The 16,808-nt window shown below is 42.7% G+C and overlaps 2 protein-coding genes across 2 annotated transcripts; one reads left to right on the top strand and one right to left on the bottom strand.

The window, feature by feature from the left end:
* The first annotated feature begins 5,013 nt into the window (after window positions 1-5,013).
* Window positions 5,014-5,964, top strand: LOC119561010 (CUF1-dependent copper transporter 1). Its single transcript, XM_037874834.1, has one exon. The coding sequence runs from the start codon at window positions 5,076-5,078 to the stop codon at window positions 5,904-5,906; it is 831 nt and encodes a 276-aa protein (XP_037730762.1). The 5' UTR covers window positions 5,014-5,075; the 3' UTR covers window positions 5,907-5,964.
* Window positions 5,965-7,391: 1,427 nt separating this feature from the next.
* LOC119556167 lies at window positions 7,392-10,005 on the bottom strand. Its single transcript, XM_037868088.1, has one exon. The coding sequence runs from the start codon at window positions 9,907-9,909 to the stop codon at window positions 7,432-7,434; it is 2,478 nt and encodes an 825-aa protein (XP_037724016.1). The 5' UTR covers window positions 9,910-10,005; the 3' UTR covers window positions 7,392-7,431.
* Between the last annotated feature and the right edge of the window lie 6,803 nt (window positions 10,006-16,808).

The raw sequence follows: 16,808 nt of genomic DNA, 5'->3' as shown, positions 1-16,808 counted from the left end.
ATTTTATAAGGAATGTAAAAGAAGAATTGGTCTGTTTTACTTAATAATTTCTTAAACCCTATTAAGAGTAATACCTTTCCCCCCCTTAAAGAAAACTCTAAGCAATATGGTTTCCTTGCTAGCAAACTTTTTATGGTCTCAATATATTTGGAAATTAAAATAGTGAGTGACGAAAGTAACCCACTTTGGAGTAAGGGACCCTTAAAATTGTCTCGTAAAATTCCCCCTGTGCATTTGGGCTCCTGGCTGCTGGCTGATAAATGATGATTTTCCGCCCTCTCCTCGGCACTACAGACTACATGCTAGGATGCCACTTTATGAGGCAGCCCGAAAAAAGGACTCTCGACTGGCACAAGGCCACGCCTTCCGCCTCGGATGTGGACTACGGGGATATGTGTTTTCGGTGCGCTTTGCCTTTCTGCTAAGCGGATTTGGGTATTCAAATAGCTGCGTTCGGCACGCAAAAAAATGCCGAAATGAAATACCGGCTGACGAGTGCAGTGAAATTGCTCTGCAGCCAGGGAGCGTAAACTTAATCGTATCGCCGGCAGTAAAGTCTGCAGTTTTACGACCGCTTTTTTCTATTAGCAGTTACGTGACACTAATGCGACGCTTATGAAACATCTCCAGTCGTCCTTGGGAACTTTCCGGCGGGGGTTCTCTATTCTTTTTTAGAAGAATCGCTTATGAAAACGCCTGCAGTTGTCGGGCTCGTAACGGTGAAGTGTTAACAAGCACTCGCCACATAAATCAACGGACAGGACCCTTTTCTGGACGAGATGTCCTGGGGAACAATAAAAGCCCGGCAAAAGGCAGCGTCACGTAACGAAAAACCCCAATTGAGCTCAATTTCCTGTGAGTGGCACTTTCGCTTTTTTGGGCCGGGATGCCAGTAAAAAGGCCGCCAAAGTGGCTAGATTTGTTTCGATAACGCAATCGAAAATCGATGGCAGCCAAATGTCAAATGTGCTGCAAGGTAATACGAAAAATTTCCAAATGTATTTACCGAAAAAGAAATGGACTCCGGTTTCGGCAAATGACTTTAGGCCCTCGTTGGATGTTAAATTTAATAAATATCAAAGCAGCAGTTCTCCACGAAATGGGCATTTAATATTTTGTGCGGGTATTAAATGGCTCGGGGCGGCGGAAATATAAAGTGTAATCAAAGGTTATTTATTTATTTATTTATTTATATAATGCTAACAAGTAATTATAAACTAAATGCTAACAGAGATCATGAGCTATAGCAGCTATAGGCCTTCAGCTCTTCTGGTTTAGTATAATTTCATTTTGTTTTCTTTTGACTATTTAAATCTAGCTTATAATCTACATGGTTAGATATTTACAGTGTTTTATTATTATGCTTATTTTTGATTTTATTTTTATTTTATTTGAATTATATTTTATTAATAATTTTGGCTTTGATCAGGAAGTTTGAAATGATGTTGAAGTTGTCGATTGTGGGGTTAGCTATAGCTAGGATGGGATCAAGGTTGTGGAAGGATTGAGAACGTTGTGAGGAGAGGGAGGGGCAAAAACATATTATATGTTGGATATTTATGCGTGCGTTGTTGCAAAATGGGCACAAATTGTTTTTAGCCGTGTCCAGGTAGTGGGCATTGGTTAAGTTTGTGTGTCCTAGTCTGAGTCTGTTTATTATTATTTGTTGCCTCCTGCTCAAGGGAGAGTTTTTATGAAGGGAGTTTGACGTGGATGATTTGGCAATTTGTTGGTACCAGTAAGATGTTGAATTAAGTCTGTTTGTTAGTTTATCTTGTAGTTCTTTTTTCAAGAACTGGGTAATGTCGTTGGCGTTGTTGTTGGCAGTGAGGGTTAAAGGAAATTTAGAGGCCAGTTTGGCTGCCTCGTCTGCGTTTTCGTTACCTACGAGTCCTATGTGGCTAGGTACCCATACAAGAGAGATTTTTGGGAAGTGCTTGGTGACTAGGTTTCTGACTGAGGTGGCATAGTGCGAATGGTTGTTTTGGTTGGTGATCGAGGAGATGGAGGAGAGGGAGTCTGAGCATATAACGTGTTTGCCTGGCATCTTTACGCAAATTTTAATGGCTTCCTGGATTGCTATTATCTCACTCGAGAGGACTGAGGAATAGTAAGGCAGAAGTCCCAGTCTGATCGTTGCTGTTTCGGTTGTGATGCTGTAGGTTGTTATGCCTCCAGATTTGGAGCCGTCGGTATAGACGAAGTTATGGTTGGGGTACGAGGATTTGAGGGTGCGAACGAGTTGGTGGAAAATGTTTGGTGGTGTTGTATTTTTATTGTATTTAGATAGGGTGGTGTTGGTTGCTTTAAAAATGCTATCCATGTTGAATGTTTTGCATTTATTATTTTTGATTGGGAGGTAAGGAATTGATTTGGTTTTGGATAATTGTATTACGCGATCTATTGTGCTGGAGTATCTGTGGTGTCTTTTATTCGATTTGATAAGCTTTTTTAAGGGTGTGTCGTTGGATTTCAAAAGGTTTTTGGCTAGTTTTCCAGTTAAGAAGTCTCGCTTGTGTTCTATGGGACATATGTTGGCTTCTAATCAAAGGTTATTTACTTTTCGTACTTCTGCGACAATAATCTGAAAAACCCATGTTGGCTGGGCTGCTTCGTTAAAAACTTGTCGGCATTGTTAAGCCAAATATTGCGTATCCGCCGGGTGAGCCGAGGGCAACCCGAAAGTATGCAACACGCACACCTTTGGCTCTGTCAAAGAGTATTCAAAACAAATTATGTAAATTATTTCCAGCGCTAACAACTCCATTTCAACGTTGTGCGATAGGCATCTGGAATCTCCTCCACACCCCACCTGCCCAGCATTGTTATAATTGTGGAAAATGTTTTATTAAAAGCCGACCTGCGAGGCTTGCGTCACTTTCGCCCCGAAATGAATGAATGGCCCGGGGAAAAGTGAGCCCGAAAGTCTGGGAATTTGTACAAAATTAAGTTGATTAAATGGACTTAGCAGCGCGATTACACGCAAGGCTGCCCCCACTTTTCTTTTGGGTCGCTTTTCCAACACACATTTGGCGTACATTTTTCATTCCTTCTCGGAATTCATGGCTGTCGCTTTGTCGAAAGCGGAGGACGGGCAGCAAAACTTCGACCATTGAAATCTCGGGAGCAGTCTCGTGGGAGCAGTCGGCTTTAGTCTCGTTAAATGCCGCATGATTAACGCTTTGCTCTACAAGACAATTGATAAAGAATGGAGAAGCCAGAGCCGGGACCTCAAGGAGCTTTAAGCCGTGTCCGGCTTCAAAAGGAATTACATTCCCGAGGAGCCAAGGACTGCAAACAATGGACACTGCAGCTTAAGTAAAGGGTGGCTGACGGGCTTTCCCTTAAACTAGACAACGTAAGGGGATTTTCCTGATTCGATTTTAGTTTCTTATGTGCAGGGAGTAAAAATAGATGGACTTAAGGAGCCACAAAATTTAATGGTAATTTTAAATATGTTTGTTTACATAAATGTATAATGGGTACCATTGAAAATTGTTAAATTCATATTGAAAATTGCACATTTTCGTTTTTAAAATGGATACTAAATTTAAAACTTCCGTATTTATTAATTTATATATTTTTTTCCTTTTTTATATATAAAAGAAATAAGCCCAGTACCAATACAACTGATTATTTCTTATTGTCTTTGTATCGATTTTGCTTTTCTTTTTTTTTCTCTTATTTAAGAGGTGTCAGTACTCTCTATCCACAGGGAATTTAACATGCTGTCAATTCCAGCTTACAAACCTCTCTTTTCGTCCGACTCGACAATTAAGGTCTGTGATTCTGGCCGAAAACGGAAGTGCTCGAGCGTCCATAGAAAAGCAAAGCATTTAATGCAGGACTCACTATGTTGCCGGGCTCGTTTCTTTTATTTTTTTGTTTTTTGTGGGCCAAAAAACAAAACAGCAAAGAAAGGCAGCCCAAAAAAATAAAAATGAGGAAATTCCTCCAGAGCCATGCTGCGATGGCTGCTGCAGCATTCGCCATGATTAATGTGCTCCTGCACAAAGGAGCCGCATTAATGGGCGGTCAGCGAGGCGTTCCCAGCGACAGCTAGTGGCTTCATTTTAGCAGGAAAAGGGAAAACCGCCTCGGATTCCCTTCAGCATCGCAGCAGTACCACGTAGTACACTACCCGAAAAATGCGAAAAAGATTGCAGCACGTCTGGCTGAAAAATCCCCTTTTCGGCAATGAGCGACTAGCCCATAAATTAACGCGGCGTATGATTAATATTCGGTGTTCCACCGTCTAATGGCCAGCTCGTGAGCAATTCAAGGTACTCGAGCCGAGCTCCCAGTGTACGATCTTAATTCCGCCGGCTGCTGACGCTTAAATCTTTATTAATATGCATGGTTGGGCCGGAGGATTTCGGGTGCAGCTCGTCTCATCCGTGCGGCGGTTGAAAAATGGTTTCCATTAGTGCCAGCAAATTTGCTCGCTTGTCCCGGCCAGAAACAACGAAAGCTGGACGGAAACTGCATTGATTTTGTGGCACGTGGCATGTTCTGCCCGCCTGTCATTTATGTTAATGATACAAGCAAATTGGCATTGGGCTGCGGTCGCAGCTCGGCCCTAAATAGATATAGAAAATAACTGGAGAGGGATGTAGTTCGGCAAGGTTTTCTCTTGGCAACCAGAAAATTTAAAAAAAAGAACCAAAAATCCAGCAATTTTATACTTCCCACTAATAGTCGAGGAGCTGGTCAGCAAAAAATATTAAAAACATTTTTTGGTAACTAGATACTGACATTATTTATTTAAGTTTGTTGGTAAATATAGAACTATCCCTCATTAGTTTTATAAGTATATCAGATTACACAACCGCTTTTTTAATAATAATTGGGTTATAGTTACCAATTAATTTCCAAAAACTTACTTATACCATTATTATGAATTTTCAAGCTTAAAGTAACTTATTGAAAAGGAAATTACCTTTACTTTGCTTCAATGTCAGTTTAATAAATTACTTTGAAATGCTTACTCACAATCCTTGTGAAAGCTGTCAAGTAATTATCGATTGAGCTTACACAATTCAACAATTTACATTAATTTTCCCCGATGTTTGACCATGGATCACCATGGAGCTGATGCCTCAGAGGGCCATGACCACCATCACGGTTCCCACCAGGGAACCCCAGAGCCTGCTCCCCCGAGCTCCGCCCACGAAGGACACCATTCCCCTGGGATGTCACACCATGGAGATCATGGAGGAGGCCATGGAGGAGACCACACCAAGCACGAGGATCACGGAGCAGGAGGACACGACATGACCATGTCCATGTTTTTTCACACAGGCGATACGGAGACCATTCTCTTCAAGTGCTGGCGCACTGAGTCCGCCTTGGCACTGACCTTGTCCTGTCTCCTCATTTTTCTGGTGGCCGTGCTCTACGAAGCTCTAAAGTTCTTCAGGGAGTGGCTCTTTGCGAGGAACAGGAGGAGATTGGAGGGCGGAAGGGATCAGTACAACCCGCCAAGGAGGTACAGAGAGGCCAACTACAACTACAACCAGCCGACTTATCCGCCAAGGAGCCACCAGCAGACTGGGACCCAGATCTACGCCTATCGCCCCAGGTCGCCATCGATGCCACCGCTTCAGCACGGAGGACATGGATCCCCGCAGGCCCAGTCCTCGCACATCATGTCCCCACCAACCCATCATCATGTCCAGGAGAACCCCCCGCCCGCTGGAGGTGGCTCCAAGCTCAAGGTCTTCTGCTCCTGGATGCACCTGCTGCAGACCTTCCTGCACGTCCTGCAGGTCTTCATATCCTTCCTGCTGATGCTCGTCTTTATGACCTTCAACGTGTGGCTCTGTGTGGCCGTTCTGCTGGGCGCTGGTGTTGGCTACTACATATTCTGCGCCTTCAAAACCAACATCCAGGAGCACTGCAACTGAAAAAAGGAAAAAAAAGTACCAAGGACCAAGACGAAACGAGACGAGCTGTCTAGGACCCCTGCTAATGTATTTTTCTAATTAAAGCAGGCTGTAAAAATCATAACGGCTTGGGTACCCGGCCTAATTGTTAATGTTTATGGGTCGTAAAACAATGAATGCAGCATCTTCCGCTGGCGAAATTAAGGGGCTTCTGCAGAATGTGGCTTTTTGTGTGTGTGCGCCTATGGCTAACTGGGCAAGAGGTAATGGGTGGAAGGGTATGCTTATTTTGGGGTGGTTATGGTTCAGTATTGTCTCTGGAAACAGTATTATCTTTCTGACCAAATGGTCTAATATGTTTTTTATTTAAGTAAATATTAATATAAATGGTAGGTAAGTAAAAAATAAAACAATTTTGTGTTTCCTTTCTTGGAACATAAACATAAAGTACCCATGATTTCCCCTTAAATACGTGTACCTTAGGGTATTGCCGAGTTGGTGAAGCGAATTCTGGGCATTTTAACGCGTTATTCGGATATTTTTGTATCTGCAGCTTTATGGTCTGCCCGCATTTACGAGATGGCCCACATCCCCGTGTGTTTTGGCTCTCGTATGGAGGATGCCCAGGTGGGCCAGGCATCCAAGGATACCAAGGACGCTAAGGATGCCGCCGTTTATTGGGCTGTGTCTGGCGCTTTCATTACGCCGTAATTATGAGGGCGATAAAGCAGCGCCGTGTTTACATTTCGGCACATGGACTCCGAATTGAGATGGAAATTGGCATGGAAATGGACGGGCTGCCGCCATTGTTGTCGGTCAGTTATCGGCGCTTCCACTTTCAATTAATATTTTAATAAGCTGACTTTACGCCGTTTTCCGAGCGGATAACGCAATTCGCTCCGTCGCACACAGATACTCGCTGTATGAAATCCACGCGGGGATTCCGGCCAAAAGTCCTCAGTCAGTTGGCCAGAAGGCAGAAGGCCAGAAGCCCAGAAGGCGGCTTTAATAATTCACCCACAAACGTGCAGGTTTACCTTTATGGTCGTGTGCCTCCTGAACAGCCCATTTGCAAGTCCCCCCAGGGAAAACGACTTGGCCAAATGCATGCCCATCAGCGGAACCGGAAATGCGTCGATGCATAACGTAGTGTGCAGGTACAAAATGGCAGGCGCAAGCCATGGCGATATATGGGATGTTCGTCAAATGGGTTAGGTATCTTAAAGCCAACTCAACTCAAAATAGCAAAATATATTCAATTTTCAACATTAAATAAAAACAAATATTCGAAATTTAATTCTAAATCATTTCAACTAGCTAAGTATTTCTTCCGATGTACAATATTTTCCCCAATCGATACGAAATAGACTGCTAGGAAATTTGGAATTGTCATACGTTTTCTGCTTTAAACTTTTCCACGACTAACTAATTCGAAATCCCAATTAAAAGCGATGATTTGCGTTGCACAAGTAATTACCCAACTGAAACTAAGTAAAACTACATTTCTTCCTGGAAAAGTTGTCTTTATGCCATAACTGGTGGCCAGTTAATGGAAAACATCCATTTCTCCGTTCTGAGTATTGACAGTAAAGCCCAAGTCGTGGAAGTGGGAGGGCAGGTAGGCCAAAAAGGTGGACTCCGTGGCCAGATTACAGAGTTGTGGTTTCATGGCCCCATAGAAGACCCTTTCCGCCTCCATAATGGCTTCCAGGAATCTATTGGTGTGATGTTCCCTGTGTATCTGGCTTATCTTCCTCAGTTCGGCCAGGTCGTTTATGTTATTTCCGCTAGGAAGTGAGGGTATATTCACCAATTTGGTGCGCATCAGCCATGCTATTTGATCCATGACCACTTTGTCCTTGGCGAAAATTCTTTCCTTTTCCTTGTAGGAGTAGCGTTTCCCATACCGAAGACGTATCCATTCGATGAGATAGGGTACGGAATGAACATCAGGCAAGGTGGGCAGTACATATCTTTTATCCTGCGCCACTTTCTCAAGACCCAGCCGTAGCATCTCCTTCATCAGGGGGATGTTTTCGGGATCGTAGAACTCCTGACCGAAATTCAACCGATCATTGTGGTTCTCTTCGCTTATTTCTGCATCTCTTTTTCGCTGTAATTTCTCCAGTTCCTTGTGAAAGGTCTTCACATCCTCGGCGAAAACCCGCTTGGCAGCCCTGTCCACCAAGGCATCCAGGGAACCCTCTTCCTCGCCATCCAAAGCCGCACTGAGGTACTGCACATCATCGTCGATGGCCCGCACAAAGGCCTCCTTCAGACGCATCCTTTCGTCGTCCAAGTGAGTCCTGTGCAGCGAGCCAAACAACTCACGATAGTTGAATTTGAAGTGATTAGTTCCTGGGAGACCCAGCTGAAGGATCTTGGGCTCTTGAGCAGGAGGAGGGGAAGGATTTGGTTCCCGTTTGGGATCCAAATCCTCCTCCTCATCCTCTTCAATGGCACACAACTTGAGGAACTGCATCAGGCTACTGGGTCGATGTTTTGGGGTTCCCTTCTGGGGTAACCCCTCTTGGGGATTGTAAATATGGCACTTGGCGCACTTAGCAGGTTCGGGCTGGAAATCGGGACAGTCCGGTAAGATGGGTCTTTCACCTTTTAATAATTTAACCATAATATCCGTGAATTCATTTTTGCCTTTTCGTTGTTCTTCATCGACTATTTCAAACTTCTTATCCGATGTTCTCTTGGACTTCCTTCTTCGATTTTTGGATGTAGATCTGGACCTGCTTCTAGATCTCGATCTAGACCTGGTTTTAGCTTTTGACTCTGCTCCACTAGGCAACCTTCTCACACTACTGGATCTGCTACTCTTTCTACCACGTCTTTTTATAGTAGATCTTTCTGACGGCCTGTCCGCCTCGAACTGTTGGCACCTTTCTTCCTCAAAACCATCGCACATATTTTCCTTTTTGGGAATATCAAAGTTAAATGACTTCTTGGAACTTCCACCAAAGAGTTGCTTCCTGGTGGAGGCCAATCTGGCCCTGGCTGCCATTTCCTGGAAACGCTTCAAGTAACAGGCACTACTCTCTTCCAGCTCCTGAATCACCCGCTTTCTCCGCCTTTCTTCCAATCGATTTCTGACGTTTATGAGTTCTTCGCACTTTCTCTGCTTCATCCGCTCTAGTTGGATCTTCAGAGACCTTTCCATCTCCCGAACGTACTGATGATGGGTACACAAGGACTCCACATCCTGCTGTGGCAGTGAGGCCGCCTTAAAGGACTCAAAAATGCTGTTTATCTCCTGGAATATGATGGATTTACCCACTCGCTGGGCCTCGTCTAGAGTGTAGCTACCAAACCAGCGGGACCACAGACCAGTTTCGATGGGATCTTCGTCCATGTCGAAGAAAAATGCTGGGGTATCGGGATAATCGGAGAGCATTCTGCGATCATGTCGTGTTTTTCCGGCAATATTGGGTTCCTGAAAGTAGGGCGATAGCGGTGTTGTGAGCTTTGCCTTTCTGGCCATCTCCTTCTGGCGTTCCTCTTCCTTTTCTTTTTTTAGTCTTTGACTTCTCCGTCTTAAGAACTCGGCCTTATCCCTATCCGATTGGCAGGAATGTGGCAGGGGAAGCCAGCGGTCCAATTCCCTGAGAGTGGGCAGCAAGTCCAAACGGAAGATGGTCGACATTATGATCTGCTCGTTGACACTATAAGTCTCGCCGTGTTTCGGGGTCTTGTAGCACATTTCCATGAGGAACCAGAGGAAGGCCAGATCATTACCCCGGCTGAGTTCGATCACCTGACGAAGCGCTTTCCAGGGTGGCGTAGGATGCAATCCCAGTCGCACCATGAGCTTAGCCACCTCCGAGGCCGTCTTCTTGTCCATATTGCCCCTCAGGAGATCCGATAATCGATTGGCTGCCGCCATTTGGGATTGGGAGAGTCCGCGGTACCAACTTATCTTCCTCTGGGCCACCTCGCACTTTTTTATTGGCGCCAGGCGCTCCAGGATGCGACGCCAGGTGCGCTGGCTGAGCACACTGTTTTGATTTTCCATCGCAGATTTAATTTGGTGCAAGATATAAAAAAAGGTAAACAAATGCAGAAGAGAATTTAATTTCAATTTTGTCAACTTTGTCAAAGTGTAAAGTGTGAAAAATCATTTTGAGATAGAATCTACTTTTAAAGCAAATGTCAGGGAACCGAAGGAATCTTTAAAAACTTAAAATATTTATATTTTTTTAAGTTGACACGTTTAAGTTTTACCTGAAGAGATTTTCTAAATTTTCTGTCATGATTTGCTGTCCTTTTTTTCCACCTTAAAGATTTCCCAATAATGTTTTCGGGGCTTCCGCCAGCTTAGTCTTTGATCCAGTGGAGTGTTTTCATCTGCCAGTGTTGGCTAGGCACTTCCACAATGGCCGAAAGATAAATGATTTGGCCGGATATTTTATTTGGGCCAGTCCCAGTGACGCCTCTCCTCGTCCTGGAAATCACACACACATCCCGAATTCGTCACACGGCAGCTTAATGTCCTTCTGGGCTATAAATTGCCTCGCGTGCGAGTGTCGCCAAAGTGTTTGTCACAGAATCGTCCTCTTTCAATTTCTGCCGAGATTTTCGGGGGCTGCGCCCCGACGAGTGTATCATTAATTTATTAGCAAACCAAATAGAAATGTTTTTGCTTTCACGCACGCCCGGTCACACACGTGTTTCCCCGGGATCAAGGACCTTCTTTCTTTGTTTTGCCAAGTGGCACGGGCATCCCCACAATTAGCCCTAATGCCGCAGGATACGCTTCCTGTTCGCCCATCCTTGGTATGCCCATGCCATATAATTTATGACTTTGCACTGTCAATTAAATTCTTTAGAAAATGACAGTTTTGCCATTTGCTGACATCGTCATCCCCTGTTTTTTCGGTTTCTATTTCGGTTCCAGGCAGGTCGCCCCATGATTTATGCATCTTTTTAGACACGGGTTCTTTGTTTTTGAGAGGTTCTGGTTCTGCTGGCAGTGCCTTTTTAGTGGTACACAAATAAAAAATAAATACATTTTATATTTATACATTATGTTGCAGATGTAGATTAACAACGCACAACTTGTATCATTGAAAAATTGATTAGTTTGTTATCATTGAATAAATTGATATTGAAAATAGAAAATATGTATTTGCAAGACGGCGACCTTGTTCCGATTGATGAGATCATTTTATTCGCGTATTTTCTTCTTTATCTTTAGGTACATACGTAATTATAAAAATCCAATCAAGGCGAGTATCATTTCCAGTTATTTTTTTGTACAGTGTATTTACTTGTGTGTTTTCCGGGCAGCGAGCCTGCCGAGTTGTTTATGTTAATGACCTCATCTTAGGCTTAGAACCTGCTCCTTTTTGCGGCCATCGGCATGTGTTCCTGCTCATTGCAAAAGGCTCTCACAGATGCCAGATCTTAATAATAGATATGCTCGCATTGTCAGGTGGAACTTATCGCACCGGGCATTTATCAGGGAAATTAAAGTGCTTCCTTGACAACTTTACCCTGGCTTTTTTGCGGCCCTGCCAGATTGCGTGACCAGGTTGTGGCTTATGGGTTATTGTGGGGTTGCTGAAATCGTTATAGTTACCGTGTTACCACAGGACCCACATAAAGTGAATGCCCCTGGATTTATGGCATCTCATCGGTTATTGATTGTGTTCCAAAAAAAGCGAAATATGTTCACAAATGAATTGGGGCACTTTTTAATATCGCGCTGGGCATGAGCACTTTTTCCCCGTCTCTGGTGGAATTGATAAACTTTCTTTTCGGGCGAAGCGATTAATACGAATGTTCGAGTTGCAATCGCTTCTTTTCCCGTCTTTTTCGGTTATTTATAGAATGTAGTTGGCCTTGCCGAACTTGGGCATCCAATCAATCATTATGAGTTGCAATTGGATTTTTTCGAGAGCAGCTTTAAAAGAACACAAATTGATCAGGTTATATTTATTGGCTGCTGTATTTACTTTTGATATTTTGTTTCTATTTTTAAAAATGTAAATTCCTAAGCTCTAAAGCAAAAAGTTCTATACGACTGCAAAGGATTATCCTGTCTTTAGCTAAGGTAACTTAAATATTTTTGCGTTACAAGGAATTTAAAAGGTTAAAGGCCTAAATGTTTTCCTTTATTTTCCGCGCATGTACATACACATATCTTACCATGGCTTTCGGTTTTGCGGCTTGGTCCGTTCTCAAATCAGATTTTCGCGCCTTTTGCGCCCGAACGCGTCCTGCGCTTTCCTTGGAAATTTGCGCTCCAATGAGTCGGCAACTTGGCAGACCCTTTACCTATACATAAAGCCCGGATACAGAAAGCCAGAGGTGGCGGGGATTTTCACCGACTGGAAAGTGGGAAACTGGGAAATGCCGCAAGCCAGGCTTATGCTAAGTCGCTCCTGCGTTCGACCGACTTTATGGCATCACGTGCTATGGGCCGACTTCAGCCGGGATTATAAAATATATGTTTGGGAATAGCTGGCGGCGCACTTAACCTATCTGGGGATGAGTGGGCGGAACTAGGAAGGATATTGGAATCGCAGGGGGGGTTGTATCTCTCTTGACAACTCACATTATTCAGATACCCACAGTTACGAATGATGGCAGCTGTAAAAGTGAAAGCATGTTCGCATATTTTTACCCCTTGGCGTAATTTAACGAGCTCCTAACTTTATGTTTGTTTGTCGTGTACACATTTTGTTTTTATTGGGGCTCGAGAGCAGCTTCCCTGCTTAAGTGAAACATTTTTAAAGGCGGTGCTTCTTTTTTTTGGTTCCTCGCCCCCTCAACAGTTTTGGTTGATGCGAAAAACCCCCAAATACACGAAAAAAGCGGCAAGAATAATAACTGGCATTTGCTTGTTGCTCCTGTTCGAGTTCGTCCTTTGGATCCTGTGGTTGTTACACGAAACCCCGGGGCTTTCGCAAATGCACGATGCTTAACTTTTTCGCCAGAACAACTTCTGTTTGCTGTGCGCCATTTGTTTATAAATTTAATTTGTCTTAGCAAAAAACAGCGACGACTTGTTGACTTATCGAGGGTGAAGTTTCCATTTTCCTTTCGGTTTCCCGCCTTTAATTCTGCAGCTGGCAAATGTGTTTTGCATATTTGGCCAGGATTTAATGCATAAGTAAATGGGAATTCATAACCGAGTTAGCAATGTCAGCCTTTGGTACTCAACAATTTATAAGGCTTCCAATGCGCTTACTCGACAATTTTGTAGCCAACTTGTAAAGCCAGTCTGCACAGAAAAAAAATCTTAAGGAATGACCCATTTCTGGTATATGAAACTTGATCTCAGATAGTTCTAAATTATTTGGTTGCATTGGTAGTTGGCTAAATAGTTCAAAAACATAAAAAATTTAAAAATATTATGACCATTTCCGAGCGAATCGTTTCATATATGTATTTCTTTCAGTGGCTGCACTTGAGCCAAACAATGATTTGTAATATGCAAAATTCCCCTGCACTATTATGGGGAGCCTGAGCGCACTATCACCCAAAATCCACCCACTTCCCACGAATATATGAATACATGTGTACTCGCATGGAGGTCTTTGTGCCCTGGAATTTTATGCGTTATTGAATTTCACTTAAAGGCAACTCATGCCTGCTTATTTATATTGTCTGAGAGTGTGAGACAGGATGGGTGGTTGGAAAATTCCACTTGAGTCGGAACTTGAGACTTCAGGTTTTAGTTTTTTGTCTTCGGGGGATGTGGGACTTACATTTTGGCATGTGTCTGGTCCACTGGGAGAGTCTGCAGAGAATAATATTCATAATGGATGGCTTAAAAGTTTAAAAACTCGTTGTCAACCGAAACTTTTTTGATATGTTAAATGTTTGCTACTCATTAGAAGCTCGAAGGAGGACACATATTAGACCAGTTAAGGAGTTGTGGGCCAATTAGGGGACTCTCCATGGTAAACATACCTCTCAGCATGTTGGCCAGTTTCGGTTGCCATCGAGAATCACCAACGGCATACGAAATGGCGGAGTACAGAGCATAGTTTCGGGCCAATTGACAGAAGCGTCAAGCTGACACGACCATGGCAAATAGAGGTCCGTGTGTGGCGGTCTGTGTTGCAAACACACACTCCAAACAATTGCCAAACAAAAACACCTAAACACACTCACACACCGGATCTGGATGGGCGCCAAAAGGTTTCGAGTTTTCAGCTGGCAGGCAGGCGGCACTAACTGAAATTAAACATGAAAAATGCAGCAGTTCGAGTGGGAGTAAAGTGAGTGCACTGCAAGAAATACATTCTAAATGTAAACTCACTGTACATTTGAAAATGAAAGGTAGGTCCTGTAAGAAGGTGTTTAAAAGTATGCAACAATATAGTTTTATTCCACAAATTCATCTCTAAAGACGACTATACTTTATTACTGCGTACTTTTAGGCATCTTTTTTTACTTAATTTAAAATCCTCATGATTTTTCTTCTAAATAATGAATATTAACAATTTAATATTCCATTTTATCATTATTATTTCATTAATAGAAATTCTCACTGTGCAGATGTTGCTTTCTGCTGGCGTATCAGTTGGCAGCTGGTTTTGACCAACGAAAATACTAGGCAATGGCTAAATATGTATGCAGCAGTGTTGTTGGGCTTTCGCTGATGGATTCAAATTGTAAATTATGCAGCACGCCAAATTTGAAATGCAAACAAACTAGGCGGAGAACACAACATACCCGCAACCAAGCCCATGTGGCAATCCTGGATCTCATAATGGGCTGGTTGGGTTAGTTCCTGGAATCGGATTCACCAGTTTAATTATTGAGCATTATCTTCGGCCACACAACTGGGCTTATAAGCTCGAATAACCGCATGAGTTAAATTCATACACATACAAATTCGATGAAACAATGCAACTTGCATGCCTTTAAATAATCCCATAAGCTTGCAATCAATGGAAATTGTATCCAAATAGAATTTAGCCAGGTCTTAATAGTAAATCCTATTTAATTTAACAATCAAATTTAAAAGATATAATAATTAAAAAGGAATTTATTTTTATACAATATTTGTTTAAATGCATTTATTCAGAATGTATAATCAATAATACACCTATGAATAGGTATAAATAAAATGAAGCAACTGTTAAATATTATGATTCAAGGCTAACCTTGTATAGTTTTTTTATTTCTTAAATTTAGGTTTTATTTTAATTAGTGCGGATTTAAAATGTGGATTTGCTCAGCTCCCAACATTTTTTAAAATATATACAATATTGTGTTACAAGAAAAATCTAACATTTTAAAACATCTCTTGAAGGTGTCCAAAAGTATGCAGTAAAAAACGTCGTCTTTAAAGATATATTATTCTGATTTCACTAGTCTATGTTGCACAATTTTAAGCATTTTTAGAGGAGATTTCAAAATCCTAGTGAGTGTTAATATAAGTTGTCCGCATTTTGGAACACCCTCGACCGGGGCACTTTATTCGGGAGCTGTGAGAAAGTGCACTGAAAACTGGAAAGCATAAATAAAGGCCAGTGTGGGTCATTTGGCCGCAGAATATGCTCGTCCGCCATGCAAATTACAAGTGGCAGACTGCGGAGCAGCAGAAGATTGGCCGAAAAGTGCTCCCCGTCGGTCTGCTGATGCGCTCATAATTGCCACCAAAATGCACATTAAAGCAAAGTGTTTTTGGGATCGGGGCATGGGGATGGGGATGGGGATGGAAAACTATCTGAGGTCTGGGCCTCAGTTGCTTTTTGTGCCATTTCCGCAGCACAATGTTGTATTTTATAATCCGGCATCCTGGACGCCCGGCATCCTGCCATGTAATCAACTTGCTGAATTAGCATTATAAATGCGAAAATGTGGAAAGTTAGATAAACGCCTGTGGAAAGTACTTTAGCTCATTAGCCGGCGCAGCGTGAACTGCACTTAATGTGCCCCGTTTGCAATTGTTTTTTGGGCACTCCACTCCTGTGGTCGCACTTCATTGTAATGAGCTGGCAATCCGGGGATTTGAACCGCAGATCCCTTGCCATCCCTCTTTCTGCCGCCCCACCACAAAACCGCAAACCAGACAATGGATACCGAGATACAAAACTGGGGACAAAGATACAAATGCATAAATAAGAAGCTGACAAAGAAGCCGCAGCAGCTGCAGAACGGCAAAATGTCAACGAACAGACATTCAAATTCCAGATGGGACAGTAGAAAACAACTTAACTGAGCGAAAGATACCCGCAACCCCGCTACTTTGTAAGAAAAAGCGTAAAACAGTGGCACTTCAGGGGGAATTGGCGCAGATCGATGCGACGAGAAATGAACCGTCCGCAGGACATGGACAACCTATCTGGCTTAAGGCCTCAGTCCGCTTGTCACTCACTTACATGGACTTCCCCCACTTCTATATACACCCCCACTCGCACTCCTCCATTCCGATCCCAGTCCCAGATGGGTAAACGGCACTTCAGGCGAGCCCAGAAATCGAGTGACCAGCTCAAAGCGGGAATGCCAAATGGCAGCAGCTGACGAGGAATAGGTGACGCCGGCGGATGGGCAAGAAATGCAGTCCGGATCGAATCAGAATCATAGGGATGTGCGCTCAGAAAAATTGGGTTCGTATTGCAAATATGTAAGAGGGAAGAAAATGTTCAGTTAAACAAGCTTTTTATAAAAAAAAGTCCTTCAGAGACTCGTGTACTTCTAACCATATTGCCAATTTTAAAATATTTAAACAGACTAAATGTTTAAAAATGTTTTAGTAAAATAATAATGTCTTAATTATGAACAACAATTCTAAGTTGTGTTATAAAAGTGATACATGTTTTATTAAATTTAATTCTCGATTTGGTCAAGTTTATTTATAATTAATTTAAAATATAGTATTATAGTATTATAGTATTATAAAAGTAAATTAAGAACTTAAGCATTTTTGTCATAAAAAATTGAAATTAATAT

The sequence above is a fragment of the Drosophila subpulchrella genome, chromosome 3R, assembly GCF_014743375.2.
Source record: "Drosophila subpulchrella strain 33 F10 #4 breed RU33 chromosome 3R, RU_Dsub_v1.1 Primary Assembly, whole genome shotgun sequence".
In the NCBI taxonomy this organism is placed as follows: Eukaryota; Metazoa; Arthropoda; class Insecta; order Diptera; family Drosophilidae; genus Drosophila; species Drosophila subpulchrella.
Note: the sequence above shows the minus strand (reverse complement) of the source record. Positions and strands in the feature narration are given on the sequence as shown.